Source organism: Lepidochelys kempii, chromosome 3, assembly GCF_965140285.1.
Source record: "Lepidochelys kempii isolate rLepKem1 chromosome 3, rLepKem1.hap1, whole genome shotgun sequence".
Lineage (NCBI taxonomy): Eukaryota > Metazoa > Chordata > Testudines > Cheloniidae > Lepidochelys > Lepidochelys kempii.
Window position 1 is genome coordinate 95,378,369 of NC_136382.1, and position 17,619 is coordinate 95,395,987.

Below are 17,619 nucleotides of genomic sequence, written 5' to 3' on the forward strand. Positions count from 1 at the left end.
CAGCAGTAATGCAAGGAACCTACAGACCTGTATCCTGTAAGACATTAGCTTCAGCAAGTTAGAGTAAGGCTTGAGGCCTATGACTTTTGAACAGATAAACTTTGACAGATCAGCAGCCAATGGAAACAAGTATTGGGGAGCCAAAAATAGAGTGTTTAAGAGGAAGTTCCGATGACAGGTACGTGATCCAACCATAAGAATGTCATGACAATGAGTTGACTTATATAACAGGTACATCAACTACCTAACCACAAGAGGGCCATGGTAACGAATCAACACATATGATAATAAGTTGAGATCACTGAGATACTAACCTATAGAAGAAAGACACTCCAACATTAATAAGGTAAGGAATACAAATAAAGAAAAGGGGCAAATCCCCTACACCATCCCTGTTCATCCTGGCTAATAGCCATTGATGGACCTATCCTCCATGAATTTATCTAGATCTTTTTTGAATACTGTTATAGACACTCCAACACTAATAAGGTGAGGAATACAAATAAAGAAAAGGGGCAAATTCCCTACACCATCCCTGTTCATCCTGGCTAATAGCCACTGATGGACCTATCCTCCATGAATTTATCTAGATCTTTTTTGAATACTGTTATAGTCTTGGCCTTCACAAAATCCTCTGGCAAGGAGTTCCACAGGTTGACTGTGTGTTGTGTGAAAAAATATTTCCCTTTGTTTGTTTTAAACCTTCTGCCTATTAATTTCATTTGGTGACCCCTAATTCTTGTGTCATGAGAAGGAGTAAGGACTTCCTTATTTACTTGCTCCACACCAGTCATGATTTTATAGACCTCAATCATATCCCTCCTTAGTCGTCTCTTTTCCAAGATGAAAAATCCCAATTTTATTAATTTCTCCTCATATGGCAGCCATTCCATACCCCTAATCATTTTTGTTGCTCTTTTCTGAACCTTTTCCAAGTCCAATATATCTTTTTTGAGATGGGGCAACCACATCTGCACACAGTATTCAAGATGTGAGCATACCATGGATTTATATAGAGACAATATTTTATTTTCTGTCTTATTATCTGTCCCTTTCTTAATAATTCCCAACATTCTGTTCACTTTTTTGACTGCCACTGCACATTGAGTGGATATTTTCAGAGAACTATCCACAGTGACTCCAAGATCTATTTTTTGAGTGGTAACAGCTAATTTAGATCCCATCATTTTATATATATAGTTGGGATTATGTTTTTCAATGTGCATTACTTGGCATTTATCAACATTGAATTTCATCTGCCATTTTGTTGCCCAATCACCCAGTATTGAGAGATCCTTTTGTAGCTCTTTGAAGTCTGCCTGGGACTTAACTATGTAGAGGAATTTTGTATCATCTGCAACTTTTGCCACCTCACTGTTTACCCTTTTTTCCAGATCATTTATGAATATATTGAATAGGACTGGACCCGGTACAGACTCCTGGGGGACACCACTATTTACCTCTCTCCATTCCAAAAACTGACCATTTATTCCTACCCTTTGTTTCCTATCTTTTAACCAGTTAACAATCCATGAGAGGACCTTCCCTCTTATCCCATGACTGCTTACTTTGCTTAAAAGCCTTTGGTGAGGGACCTGAAAATGCTTCCTGAAAATCTAACTGGATTTGTCCCCTTTGTCCACATGCTTGTTGACAACCCCCGCCACCCGCTCAAAGAATTCTAGTAGATTGATGAGGCATGATTTCCCTTTACAAAAATCAGGTTGACTCTTCCCCAACAAATTATGTTCATCTATGTGTCTGACAATTCTGTTCTTTACTATAGTTTCAACCAGTTTGCCCGGTACTGAAGTCAGGCTTACCAGCCTGTAATTGCCAGGATCACCTCTGGAAAAAAATTGGTGTCACATTAGCTATCCTCCAGTCATTGGGTACAGAAGCTGAGGGAGAAGATGATGGTGATGAGAAAGATGATGGCTAGCATTTCAGGTTGTTCTGCAAGGAATGGTGTGGGTATATGGATGTGCAGATGTACATTCTGTAGTATCTCTATCTATCTTACTGAGTTGGAGTGTTTGTGACTGTGCTAAATATATTCATAAACTATTTGTAAATACAGAGGAGTTCCTCTAGTGTGAATGTTGCAACTGTGCACATCGGGGTTCCCAACTACACAATAATTTGAATAATACTGTGCATGATTTTGGGATAAGAACCTGTCAACTCTCAAAGTGATAACTAAGGATTCTTAAGTAATCAATATATACATAATCTATAGATCTATTTACAACTTCCTATCTATCACCTTTTAGAGCAGTGTGGCATGTTAGGTAAATACAGATATAGTAAACTATACAGAATGTAGACTTAAGTCGTATTACTAAACTGCATGTTCAACTATACTGTATCCCATATTGTCATGGCCAGGTGCTTCAATAACAGGAAGACTGCCTTTCAATTTATCTGGTCAGCATGGGAGCTAAGCATTCCTAAATCCATTACAGTCTGGGTCTTCTTCAGTTTGTGGAATATCTTGATTTTTCCACATAATAAGAGGGGATAGTGTAGTGTACTTGCCAGTTGTCTAACCAATGTATATTTATCAGTGTGCACCACTAATCTTGATTAGTTGCCCTACAAAGGATAAAAGCCACTAGTAGTAATTGGTAGGGATTGACTTTTAGCTCATGTGGCAGAGGCTTGCATTCTGGAGCTGGAGTGCCTGTGTTCTATTCCTCATACTTCACTTGTGTGGTATTAGCTAACAACAATAACTGTGGTTTCTGTAGATTTACTATGCCATCACATATTCATTATAACAGGATCAAAATTACATCCCACATATTTTCCTATTGCCTCCTCTTCTGTGTTACATATAGCTGGGCCTAATTATTAATTTTCTTAACTATTTTTAAATGAATTTAATGTTGGTGAAAGATGCTAGACCAATAGCACTGAAGAGTGAAGTCCTCTTTTTGTTCACAAAGGGCTAGATTCTGCAACTATTACTCATGTTGTTGAGCATTTACACTGTTAAATTCCTCCTTACAAGGCCTGTGCACCAGTTGTGTCCTGTTTAGGTATTCCAATATGGCTCCACTGGGGATCACAGGGGTTGCACAATCCCTTGTACACAGGGATAAATTTCAGCTACAAGTAGTCTTATTGACTTTAATGGGACTACTCATGAGAGTAAGTGCTCACCAACAATGTGAATATGGGTTACTCAATCTAGCCCCGGTGCAGCGCAGATGGTCAATGCAAGACTTCCTAAAACGCCCTGCTATCATGCCCTAACAAAGACCTGGAAAGACAACATTGTGAATGTGTCACAGTGATTCAGCTGCCATTCCTATTCAGTCCTGAATACTGTCAACAAATGTATGAGTGATGGGGGTGCTATAAAATGGACTGAGATTAGAGCTGTGTGAAAGTTGGAAGTCCTGTTGTGTGAAGCACTGAAAATTTGGCTTAGTTCCGAATGAGAATGAAAACTGAAAATTTGGAAATTCTCCATGAAGGGAAATTTTTGAAATTGTCTGAAATTCAGATCATTTGAAACAATGTTTGGATATCAATTTTCTTTAAAGAAATTGTATATTATAATATGTAATAGTAATAATTCAATATGTTCAGAATGAAACATTTTGATTTTTTGTTTTGAAAGGACTTCACATTTTTGTACAATACATATCATTTAACACAAAATTTAAAACACTTAAAGAAAGTCACTTCAAAAAGAAAAATCAAAACATTTCATTCTGAACGTTTTGACATTGTTGAAATATTTTCTCTTTGGTTTTCTTCCAAAACAAACTGCTGGCCAGACTGACCCAATTTCATGAAGCATTTCAGTTCTGATGGAACTGCATATTCCAACAAAATATAGTTCTGTCAAAGTTTCTCCAGTCCGATCTAACAGAGATTGGTGGTCTGTGTGAAGTGATGTTTCAGAGTAGCAGCTGTGTTAGTCTGTATCCGCCAAAAGAAAAGGAGTACTTGTGGCACCTTAGAGACTAACTCATTTATTTGAGCATAAGCTCATCCGATAAAGTGAGCTGTAGCTCATGAAAGCTTATGCTCAAATAAATGTGTTAGTCTCTAAGGTGCCACAAGTACTCCTTTTCTTTTTGTGTGAAGTGAGTTGCTAAAGACTTGCTGTATTTGAGCTGCATTTGGAAAGGTGCCCAAAAGATGAAGTACTCTATATCCCATCACCAATCTACTGGACTGTCCCAGTTCCCCTGAACTGCAACTTTCAATGCACTGAGATTTGAAAGTTGGGCTTGTCTTCACTACTGCATCGATGCAGCGGTGTTGATTTAGCGAGTCTGGTGAAGATGCGCTATGCTGACAGGAGAGCACTCTCTCGTCGACATAATTACTCCACCTTAATGAGAGGCAGAAGCTATGTCAATGGGAGAGCATCTCCCACCAACACAGCATGGTGTAGACAGCACTTTAAGTTGATGTAAGTTACTCACAGACTCGTAGACTTTAAGGTCAGAAGGGACCATTATGATCATCTCGTCTTACCTCCTGCACAACGCAGGCCATAGAATCTTACCCACCGACTGCTGTAATAAACCTTTCACCTATGTCTGAGCTATTGAAGTCCTCAAATATGGTTTAGAGACTTCAAGGTGCAGAGAATCCTCCAGCAAGTGACCCATGCCCCACGCTGCAGGGGAAGGCGAAAAACCCCCAGGGCCTCTGCCAATCTGCGTTGGAGGAAAATTCCTTCCCGACCCCAAATATGGTGATCATCTGAACTCTGAGCATGTGGGGAAGACTCACCAGCCACATACCCAAGAAAGAATTCTCTGTAGTAACTCAGATACCACCCCATCTAACATCCCATCACAGGCCATTGGGCCTATTTACCACTGATAGCCCAAGATCAATTAATTACCAAAATCATGTTACCCCATCATACATTGCTCATGGGGGGAGTGGGAAGTTCACACCTCAGAGGAAAGTAAATTACATTGACTTAAGCTGTAACATGGACAAAGTGGAGAATTAAGAAGCTTTTTCATATGAAGGGTCGGAATGAGGTGTTGCCTCATTCCCTTTAGAAACTGACATGGTTAAATGCTCATCTCACTGATCCAGGAACTCTTTCACTGAAATAAGTCAAAGTTCAACTGTGAACTGCACAGCTGAAGTGGAGTCCATTTTCCAGGGCTCAGGTCGCACAGGTCTAAGATAGATCCCTTCTTTTTGAACTGAAGTGGTCAGAACATCATTCCCATGCAAAATCTGTGCCTCAGAATGCCATGTCAGTATTACTCACACTTGGAAGCACAGATGAATTACTTTAGCTTTCACCTGCCTAATTCTGCTCCTTTCTGTCTTTCCTATTCCTTCCTATTTGATATATGCTATACACACTATGTATCATCATTAGAAAGTGTCACTCCATCTTCACCCCTTCATTTTTTATGACTACTCGTCTCTCGGTAGGTCTCATTATTCTTGCTTTCCTAGACGAAGGGTGCGTATTGAAATAAGGAATAATTGGAGAGGGCTGCATGTACATATGGTTTATGTTTGCAACGTGACATACATGCAAGCTGATATAGTCCTAATTGAACTCAAGTGTGTAGGGAGCCAGATACATGTCAGGTAATGAGCCCCTCGATTTTAGATCACAGGCTAAGCACATCTATTATTTTTACAGCTGTGGAAAAAAATTATCCTTAAGCCAAAACTACCAAATGCCCCTGAATGTTATTGCTAGTCAGAGAAACACATTTTTGGCCTCTGGCAAATTTTGGAGAATGATAGAATAAGCAAAAAGGTGGTAATAGGTGGGAGGTTGCCACTAAAAGACAATGTTCTCCATGTAGGCATCACAGAGCAGCTGAAATTAAAGTATGACAAGAGCCAAGTGGTCTCTTTCAAGCAACGGTAGATATCTGTTGGAGGTAACATCTCCCTTTTCCTTCAGTTGCAAATTTTGTTTAGTACTGGCAGTTGTAGCAACAGCCTGTCCGCTCTCCCTACTGCTGTTTCTCCCTGAGCTGCCCTAGCTGTTTGACATTCTAAAACTGAGGAGAGACTTAATGGTGGGGTCCAAAAATATCTAAAGCAAAAAGAGTATTTAAAAGATGAAGACGAGCCTCTCCTTCAACTTGATCCTCCATACTGGTGAAAGGTAGGTCAGTGGAAACAGCTTGCTCTTGTTCAGATACCTATCTGAGAATTTCTCCATCTGCCCTTGCTGCAAAAATTATCTCAGTGAAGGAGAAGATATGAGGACAGAGTAGAAGAGGAAATAATCAACAGAAACAGGATATAAAAATTACAAAAGGAAATGAAATGTGAAGGTTTTTTATTTGACTTAAGGATAGTCTGTAAAAAATGCATATTTTCTTATTTCTGTGGGGAGAGACCATGGAAGGGGAGAGAAAAATAATTGTGGAAAAAGAGGGGAAAATATTAAACTCTTTGAAATGGGATTCTATATAGCAAATTCCCCGAACATTTCTTTCTAAATGATAGATCCATAACCAGGGGCAAGTCTCACAGCATTAGTATCCTACCTCCCAAGGCAATTGCCTTATTCCTGTCTTTCAGTTCAGGATCTAGCCATGAATGTGATAAGTTCAAGAGTGTGATCACAGCAAGTGTTCTGATGGCTTAAAACCAAGTGCTGTAAGTACTTCTGCTGCTGCTCTGACTCTCCCTCCCTTGAGCTACTTTCACCCGTTGAAGTCTATGAACTGTTACCTGGCTTTGCTGGCTTTTCTTCTTTTTTGACTTCAGGTTCTAAGAAAAATATTGATAAAGGTTTTTAGAAGTTAAAATTACAAAAACAAAAATTCATCCTTTTCAATTTGTGTCCTGTTTTTGTTACTCAGTTTTTATACCATCTCTCAGCTAAAAAAGTCTGTTATTACTGACAGTCCTGCAGTGATTCAAGTAAGTTAATTAATAGTAATACATACTCTATTGTAATAATTGTATGTACTTATCAGTTGACTTATCTGAGGATGTCAACAGTGCTTTACAGTTAATTCATTAAATCTCACACAATTCTGTAAAATGGGTATTATTTATTTATACCCATATTACAGATAGAGTAAAGTATACAGAAGTTAATTAGAACTTGCTACTGAGGGTTTTCAGTAAATTTCCCATATTCATTGCAAATTCTACGTACCTACAACTAGAAGTAGGGAAGAAATGGTTTTTCTGCCTGCAATGTTATTCGCTATTTTAAAAGTTTTCCAATTCTGAATTGGAATGAAATTGAAACCTGCCAATAACAACAACAAAAAAGGGAGAGCCCTTCCCACAGAATAACAACTCCCCCTTTTATTTTTTGGTTTGCAAATATTTTTGTGATTTTTGACTTTTCATCCTGATTCAAGATGGAAAAAACATTTCAAAATCTCAAAACGATTTACAGGATGGAAAACCATTTTCTACGCAGCTCTAAATTAAAGTTCTCTCAAGAAACTGATAGGATCATCTCATCAAACTAACTAGCTTAATCTTCAGGGGAAGTTATTCTTCCACAGACATTAGTTCATATATTTAGAGCATTATATTTGGCATTACCTATAATCCATTTTACCCACAGTTTTTAACCAGAAACTGTTTACTCTCTTGAGGCATGAACCTAAAAACCAGATCCTCAGCACAGCTACACAGAAGGCAATGGTAATTTACCACAGCTGGGAATCTGTCACATAGTGCAGATGGGTGAACCAGATCACAGAAGGAAGCGAGGAAGAGAAAAAGCAAACATCACTGTCCAAAAACTCAAGTGAACTAAATAACATACTATTTTAAGCTCAACATCGGTGCAGATAAATACCCTCTAACCAATCTTCAACATCCAACAACCTATGCTAATATCCTGAAGTCTACTTTGGGTTTCCAAGCAGGCATTAATGTCTCTGCTAGGCTGGCAGCTACCTTCAAATCTCTTTGGGCTGGACTTAGGTGGCTAGAGAAGCATGATGTATCTTGTAATGCCACTGATCAGCTGAAACCCCATTATGTATGATATATGACAACAGCAGCCAGCCCTAGACTATTAGATATGCCAAGACCCTGGAGCAGACTGTGTGTATATCTGAAAAAATATCCTGTTAATCTATTGGCTACTGCGTGGGAAGCTGGGCAAGAATTGAGAAACAGCATCCTTATTAATAATGTACAGGAGTTACTAGGCCAGGCTGGAGGATTAGCTCGTGATCACTGTGTTTGGAGGTGGAATGCCGGCGAGGGTTCTGGAAGCTGAAGTCACTACCAGGTCAGAATAAATGTATCTGCCAGGTTCAAGGCTTTTGAGAGTCAGACGATTCAGAGCTTTGGTTCAATCTGTGAGCACAATGACCTTTGTACATATGTGATCTTATATCCACTCCTATTGTGTATTATACTCACCTACTTTGTTTTAAGATTAGAATTCCTTTGGGGGTAAAACCAGCCTAGCAGACTCTGGTCCTGATTCTGATTTGGGCCTCTAGGCACTATTATAATACAAATAAGTGCTAATGAATTAATGGAGAATATGGTTGAATTTAAGTGGAAGAGAGAAGGATGGAAGAAGGAGGGATGGATGTGTTGAGGTGGAAGAGAAATGTTTGCATAAATTCAAATTAGTTTCAAATAAGCATCTGAAGTTTGGAGGATTTTTCTGAATTGAATCTCTGACTCTTCTGAGTTGGGGTCTGTCTGGCTATGCATTTAATGCACTGCATGCATTTACACCAGTGCAAAACTAATGCAAAATTGGGGTACAATCTTTTACAACCACTAGACCAGGTCCATGAGTCTGGCTGAGCAGCACACAGGACAGGGCTAGAGGGGAAGGGACAAAATTGGCTGTATGCCACTTTTGCACTCCATGCCCAATATCTGTGGCTGGGAGATAATGAATGAATCATAGAATCATAGAACATCAGGGTTGGAAGGGACCTCAGGAGGTCATCTATTAATGCAAAGCTCAATCAGCCTTTGGCCCAATTCAGTGCAGCCTTAGCTATGTCTCTAAGCTATGTCACCAGGTAATGTCCCTCTGTCCCAAGGGACCATTATTAGAGCCAGACATATCCCAGATATAGAAGATATAAGCTACCTGAATATTCCTCTGTATAAGAAAAATGTTTGTGTAGCAGGGAAAGCTGGTTATAGGGCTGCTTAGTGCTGCTGGTGTAGTGTAAAGTAGCCTTATGGAGGGTGGCACAATGTGGTCCAGTTTCTATTCACTTTGCTTGAATGTAACTGACTGCACACATTTTGAAGCATTGGAAATCAGGCTCTTGCCTTTCAGAAAATATTCATTACTGTTGATTTTATTCCCTCCTCCGCCCCTCCCCCCCACCCCGCAAAGATGGGGTATCATATAGTAAAAACCTTGTTTGTTATCACAATTACCACAGATATTTCCTAGTCTAAATATAGAGTGAAAAACTGTTGTATTACCAAGATGTGGTATCTGTTTGCAAATGCTATATTTTAACAGTGACCAGTATATAAGGGAATCAACTTTTTTTTCTCTGATGATACGTACTGTAAATGCTCTACAAATCTCATGAGGCAGAAGAGACCTCATGCTGAGTACCATTGCCAATAGCATTGCTCTGACCAAATGCTCTCACTTAAACTTATAATGACAAGGAATAATGACAGAGTGCACAAAGACCATAATTCCAGAAGCTGAGCAATGCGTTTGTATCTTTTAAGAAATGGATGGATTATCTAGGGAATTTGGTCTACACCGGATAAAAGCCAGCTTAATTTCTGAGAGCAAATGTGGGATAATACGTCTTTTCTGAACATGAAATTAGGGCAGGGGAGGGAATTAAATAAAGCAGAATAATGAATTGGGCAATACAAAACCTTTACCAGAAATGCTGTTGCCTGTTTTTATTCTTCCTTGATAAGACTATTTTGAGGAAGAAAATCCTGAGTTTAACTGTATCTAGCAAGCCCCATATATATCACAAAGGAGTAAGTAGAGATGGGGTAAGGAATCTTTCAATCCTAGCATCTCCAGCAGATCACCAATCATTCACTCCTCTTCCAAAACCATACAACTTGCTTATCATTCCTCCATTGATGGAAATACAAACAGAACCAGTTAATTTAGACTGGATACAAAAGAAGGTAAACTTTATATAAGAGCACACATTCTATTCTCAAGGCTCCCTAATCTACATGCATGTCTAGCATGTACCACTCAGGAGCAAAAAACATAGGACCCCCCTCCTGTATTTCTTAGGAACATGGGAATTTTCATACTGGATCAGATTCAAGGTCTATCTAGTCCTGTATCCTGTCAGTACCAGAGACTTCAGAGGAAAGTATAAGAAATCCACAGTAGGTAGATGTGGGATAATTTACCTCTACCTCTAACATAAATCCCATCTTGATCTCTAATATTTAGAGATTGGCTTAAACTGTGAAGCATAAAGTTTAATAATCTTCCAAAAATTTGTTTTAATTAATTATGAAAATTCTGGATATTCTTGATATCTGCATAAGTATCCAATCCCTTTGTGAATATTTTTAAGTTATTGGTTTCCTGCAGAAATGAGTTCTCAGGTTTACTTACATGTTTCATAAAAAAGTATCAGTTTTGAATTTCCCAACTTTTACTTTCATTGAATATCCCCTTGTTCTCATGTTATGAGACATGAAGAACAGAAGTTCCTGGTCTCAATTCTCTATATCATTCATTATTTCATATACTTTTACCATGCCCCCTCTTGTTCATTTCCTTTCTCTGATTCATTTCCTTTCTGTCTTCACAGGAAGGTGTTTCTTCCCTTCCTCTCACTCTCTCTGAACCCCATTTAGGTCAGCACTGTCCTTTTTGAGATGCAGTGATGAGTACTGCATACAGTATTCCAGATGAGGCTGCACCATTGGATTTATTCAAAGACATTGTTATACACTTTATAGTATTCACCATTCCATCCCTATGCATCCTAGCATTTTGTTTGCCTTTTGACTGCAGTTACACATTGAGCAGAGGTCTTCACCAAGCTGTCTATAAATGATGCATGGGTCCCTTTCTTCAACTGATAGAATTAATCTAGAACCCTGTATATGAATATTTTAATACAGCATGCTGTAGTATGGCCTAGAGGATAGTGCCAAGGACTAGGGATCTGGGTTCTATTCCCAGTTCTGCCACAAGCCTGCTGAGTGATCTTGGGCAAGTCACTTTTCCCACTGGGTGCTTCAGCTTCCCTATTTGTAAAATAAGGATGATGAGACCTCCTTTTGGAAAGCACTTTGAAATCTATTGCTGAAAAGTGCCATGTAAGAGCCAGGAATTACTATCGTTTTCCCTCCAATGTGCATTAGGATGAATTTCATTTGCCATCATGTTGCCCATTCATGTAGCTTGTTTACATCTCTCTGAAGTTCCCCAAAGTCTGTTCTGGTGCTGACTAACCTAAATAACTTTCATCAGCAAGTTTTGCTACATCATTACTCATGCCCATTTCAGATCATTAATATTTATCAACATGGGATTTAATACAGAACCAAGGAGCATCCTGCAGTTAACCTTTGGCTATGATAAAAACTGACCATTTACTCCTACTCTTTGCTTTCTGTTTCTGAACCTGTTTTTGATCCATGACAATGCATTTTATGGCTAAGGAAGTCATTGTGGTGCATTACATAACCTGACTGTCCTATTCTGATCATTTAAAAGATCCAGCTGCCACTGCCAGATATACAGAGCTAAATTTTGTACACTGGAGTAGAACATGAAAAGAAATGAGCCTGTGCACCTGCAAAACACTAATGATAAAAATGATAATTGCATGGGCATTAAATTGATAATCAGTAACACCTGATACAAATGCATTGCAGATCCAAATAACAAAGCTAAGGTAACTATGTGACCCTGGAGCTGTAAGCATCTAGGTAATAATGGAAGTGTGCCAATAATTCTTCAATTTAGGAAGCACATTTTGCTCCCAAACTGATGGTTATATTAGGGGCATTAAAGTCAACTAAAAGAATCTGACTGACTTCAATGAGCTCTAGATCAAGCCTTAGACGAAGGAGAGGTCACTGGGAACTTTTCTTTTCATTGCTTCTGCAGAGCAGACAGCCATCATGGTCAGCACTCCTTAAGCACTGGCAAGTGACACTAACACTGCTTGCTGCATTCAGTACCTCAGAGGTGGCATATCTGTAAAGTGGAGGCCTGGCCAAGGCGCCAACCCCCAGTCTTCACACTGGACACCATCTGGAATGCTGTGCTGGAGGACCACATGCCACAATTTTTCAAAAGATGTAGCAAGGGCTACTAATGAGCACCTTTGCTCCAGAGCTCCTGGAGGCATGATGCTTGCATCTCCTCTGTGCAGATATGAAGTCTCCAGCTGTGCACCTCAAACAAATTTTTTTACAGTATCTACCCTGTTCTACAGAGAATTTTAATGCTCTCTCTCAAGTTCCTATCTGATAAGCCAAAACTTCACAGGTCTCACATAGTGTGAATCTGTCACCATCTTATCATTCTGAGTGCTTTTTTCCCTATTCTAGTATTACTACACTGTGTCACCACTGTAAGTTCTATGTCATCCTAACGATAATGTGGGAACACATGTTATGTAACAAAAGTTAAGTGTGTGTGTGTGTACACATAGACTATATGCACACAAACACATGAGTTTTTCAGAGTAGCAGCCGTGTTAGTCTGTATTTGCAAAAAGAAAAGGAGTACTTGTGGCACCTTAGAGACTAACCAATTTATTTGAGCATGAGCTTTCATGAGCTACAGCTCACTTCATCGGATGCATTCAGTGGAAAATACAGTGGGGAGATTTATATACACAAACTTCCTCATGGCTGGACTTTACAAAAACTAGACAAGCCATTTACACCACACATTTTGCTTCTCTACAAAAGAAAAAGGACACTAAACTATCTAAACCACTGCATGACACAAGGGGCCACAATAGTGGTTCCCTTAACCCACCCAGCAATATTGTTAATCTATCCAACTATACTCTTAGCCCAGAAGAAGAATCTGTCCTACCTCAGGGCCTCTCCTTCTGCCCCTCCACCCCCATGAACATGATACAGTTCTGTGGTGACCTAGAATCCTATTTTCGACACCCCCGACTCAAGGAATATTTCCAACAAACCCCTGAACAACATATTAACCCACAGAGAGCTTCCTACCAAGACTACAAAAAGAAGGATTCTGGGTGGACTCCTCCTGAAGGTCGAAACAACAGACTGGACTTCTACATACAGTGCTTCCACCGACATGCACGGGCTGAAATTGTGGAAAAGCAGCATCACTTGCCCCATAACCTCAGCTGTGCATAACACAATGCCATCCACAGCCTCAGAAACAACTCTGACATCATAATCAAAAAGGCTGACAAAGGAGGTGCTGTCATCATCATGAATAGGTTGGATTATGAACAAGAAGCTGCTAGGCAGCTCTCCAACACCACTTTCTACAAGCCATTACCCTCTGATCCCACTGAGGGTTACCAAAAGAAACTACAGCATTTGCTCAAGAAACTCCCTGAAAAAGCACAAGAACAAATCTGCACAGACATACCCCTGGAACCCCAACCAGGGGTATTCTATTTACTACCCAAGATCCATAAACCTGGAAATCCTGGATGCCCCATCATCTCAGGCATTGGCAGCCTGACAGCAGGATTGTCTGGCTATGTACACTCCCTCCTCAGGCCCTACGCAACCAGCATTCCCAGCTATCTTCGAGACACCACTGACTTCCTGAGGAAACTACAATCCATCGGTGATCTTCCTGAAAACACCATCGTGGCCACTCTGGATGTCGAAGCCCTCTACACCAACATTCCACATAAAGATGGACTACAAGCCGTCAGGAACAGTATCCCCGATAATGTCACGGAAAACCTGATGGCTGAACTTTGTGACTTTGTCCTCACCCATAACTATTTCACATTTGGGGACAATGTATACATCGCCTTTTATGATGAGATTACTGGTTCTGTGGATGAAGGGAAAGCAGTGGATGTATTGTTTCTTGACTTTAGCAAAGCTTTTGACACAGTCTCCCATAGTATTCTTGTCAGCAAGTTAAGGAAGTATGGGCTGGATGAATGCACTATAAGGTGGGTAGAAAGCTGGCTAAATTGTCGGGCTCAACGGGTAGTGATCAATGGCTCCATGTCTAGTTGGCAGCCGGTATCAAGTGGAGTGCCCCAAGGGTCAGTCCTGGGGCCGGTTTTATTCAATATCTTCATAAATGATCTGGAGGATGGTGTGGATTGCACTCTCAGCAAATTTGCGGATGATACTAAACTGGGAGGAGTGGTAGATACGCTGGAGGGGAGGGATAGGATACAGAAGGACCTAGACCAATTGGAAGATTGGGCCAAAAGGAATCTGATGAGGTTCAATAAGGATAAGTGCAGGGTCCTGCACTTAGGACGGAAGAACCCAATGCACAGCTACAGACTAGGGACCGAATGGCTAGGCAGCAGTTCTGCAGAAAAGGACCTAGGGATGACAGTGGACGAGAAGCTGGATATGAGTCAGCAGTGTGCCCTTGTTGCCAAGAAGGCCAATGGCATTTTGGGATGTATAAGTAGGGGCATAGCGAGCAGATCGAGGGACGTGATCGTTCCCCTCTATTCGACATTGGTGAGGCCTCATCTGGAGTACTGTGTCCAGTTTTGGGCCCCACACTTCAAGAAGGATGTGGATAAATTGGAGAGAGTCCAGCGAAGGGCAACAAAAATGATTAGGGGACTGGAACACATGAGTTATGAGGAGAGGCTGAGGGAGCTGGGATTGTTTAGCCTGCAGAAGAGAAGAATGAGGGGGGATTTGATAGCTGCTTTCAACTACCTGAAAGGGGGTTCCAAAGAGGATGGCTCTAGACTGTTCTCAATGGTAGCAGATGACAGAACGAGGAGTAATGGTCTCAAGTTGCAGTGGGGGAGGTTTAGATTGGATATTAGGAAAAACTTTTTCACTAAGAGGGTGGTGAAACACTGGAATGCGTTACCTAGGGAGGTGGTAGAATCTCCTTCCTTAGAGGTTTTTAAGGTCAGGCTTGACAAAGCCCTGGCTGGGATGATTTAACTGGGAATTGGTCCTGCTTTGAGCAGGGGGTTGGACTAGATGACCTTCTGGGGTCCCTTCCAACCCTGAGATTCTATGATTCTATGATTCTATGATTCAAACCAGCGGCACTGCTATGGGTACCCACATGGCCCCACAGTATGCCAACATTTTTATGGCTGACTTAGAACAACGCTTCCACAGCTCTCGTCCCCTAATGCCCCTACTCTACTTGTGCTACACTGATGACATCTTCATCATCTGGACCCATGGAAAAGAACCCCTTGAGGAATTCCACCATGATTTGAACAATTTCCATCCCACCATCAACCTCAGCCTGGACCAGTCCACACAAGAGATCCACTTCCTGGACACTACGGTGCTAATAAGTGATGGTCACATAAACACCACCCTATACCGGAAACCTGCTAACCACTATTCCTACCTACATGCCTCCAGCTTTCATCCAGACTACACCAAACGATCCATTGTCTACAGCCAAGCTCTACGATACAACCGCATTTGCTCCAACCCCTCAGACAGAGACAAACACCTACAAGATCTCTATCAAGCGTTCTTACAACTATAATACCCACCTGCTGAAGTGAAGAAACAGATTGACAGAGCCAGAAGAGTACCCAGAAGTCACCTACTACAGGACAGGCCCAACAAAGAAAATAACAGAACGCCACTAGCCATCACCTTCAGCCCTCAACTAAAACCTCTCCAACGCATCATCAAGGATCTACAACCTATCCTGAAGGACGACCCATCACTCTCACAGATCTTGGGAGACAGGTCAGTCCTTGCTTACAGACAGCCCCCCAACATGAAGCAAATACTCACCACCAACCACACACCACACAATAGAACCACTAATCCAGGAACATATCCTTGCAACAAAGCCCGTTGCCAACTGTGTCCACATATCTATTCAGGGGACACCATCATAGGGCCTAATCACATCAGCCACACCATCAGAGGCTCGTTCACCTGCACATCTACCAATGTGATATATGTCATCATGTGCCAGCAATGCCCCTCTGCCATGTACATTGGTCAAACTGGACAGTCTCTACGTAAAAGAATAAATGGACACAAATCAGATGTCAAGAATTATAACATGCATAAACCAGTCGGAGAACACTTCAATCTCTCTGGTCACTCGATTACAGACCTAAAGTGGCAATACTTCAACAAAAAACCTTCAAAAACAGACCCCCAACGAGAAACTGCTGAACTGGAATTAATTTGCAAACTGGATACAATTAACTTAGGCTTGAATAGAGAGACTGGGAGTGGCTGTGTCATTACACAAAGTAAAACTATTTCCCCATGTTTATCCCCACCCCCCACTGTTCCTCAGACATTCTTGTCAACTGCTGGAAATGGCCCACCTTGATTATCACTACAAAAGGTTCCCTCTGCCCCGTTCTCCTGCTGGTAATAGCTCACCTTAACTGATCACTCTCGTTACAGTGTGTATGATAACACCCATTGTTCCATGTTCTCTATGTATATAAATCTCCCCACTGTATTTTCCACTGAATGCATCCGATGAAGTGAGCTGTAGCTCACGAAAGCTTATGCTCAAATTAATTGGTTAGTCTCTAAGGTGCCACAAGTCCTCCTTTTCTTTTTACATGAGTTGTTTGTTTGTTTTGAATCCTTTTTTTTTTTTTGCAGAGGAGAGTAAGAGAAGATCAAAGTACTTACATACAATTTGTAGTTCACATATTCTTTGCCTTTCTTTTTATACTTGTGTGAGCCAACACTTTTTTGGAACTTAAAAATTCAATATGCTCCTTTTTTTCTTTTTCGAGGTTATTATAGTCTCCAGCTATATAAAGGGATGCTTTCTAATCTTGTTCTTTTTCTTTAAAGATATATTCAAAGTTTCTCGCAGCTGGATGTTAACTGCAATAATGGGAATTTTACACCTTCTAATATATATATCTCTATCTAGGTACTTTTATGGACCCTATCACTTTAATATCTGAGCACTGAAGTAGCTGCTGTTTCTGCCAAGCATCTGGTATGGGCAGCTGTCAGACAGGCTGCTGGATTTGATGGACCAATGGTCTGATCTGGTGTGGCAATATCTATGTACCATAAACATTTGTCTTACTGCAATATCTGGTAATGCTTTATTATTCTGGATTACATAATGCAGTTTAATACGCTATATGAATTCAACCGCCATATTGCAATCATTAGTTTAATTTAGCAAAGGTATGCATATTGAAGTCACTTACATCTAATGTGCTTAACACACTGAACTAGACATCTTCTATCTAATGTGACATAATGCTACACAAACCATGATGTTCCTTTGGTTGTAATGACATTATCTATTAAAATAGTTCCCTGTTTATTGAATACTGTCACTCTGACTGAAAGAACATCAGTAGGAGTAAATGGAAACTTCTCTTCCTGGTTTCCCACAGCGCAATGGGCCCACAAACTCACTGGAACAATTTTCTCTTACGAAGACTTTTCTCAAACCCTGTTTGTATGTTCTGTGTTACGTCACTTTTCATGTTAAGAAAGAAAGAGCTAATGATGCACAGCATTGCATATGGATGCTTAAAACCA

General features: G+C 40.5%; 1 protein-coding gene across 1 annotated transcript in view; it reads right to left on the minus strand.

Moving 5' to 3' along the window:
- Positions 1 to 17,619, minus strand: part of TRDN (triadin) — a 260,739-nt gene that overhangs the window by 52,294 nt on the left and 190,826 nt on the right. The window contains exon 28 of the mRNA XM_078852185.1: positions 6,697 to 6,735. Coding sequence (XP_078708311.1) covers positions 6,697 to 6,735 — 39 coding nt within the window. The remainder of the gene's footprint in view (positions 1 to 6,696; positions 6,736 to 17,619) is intronic.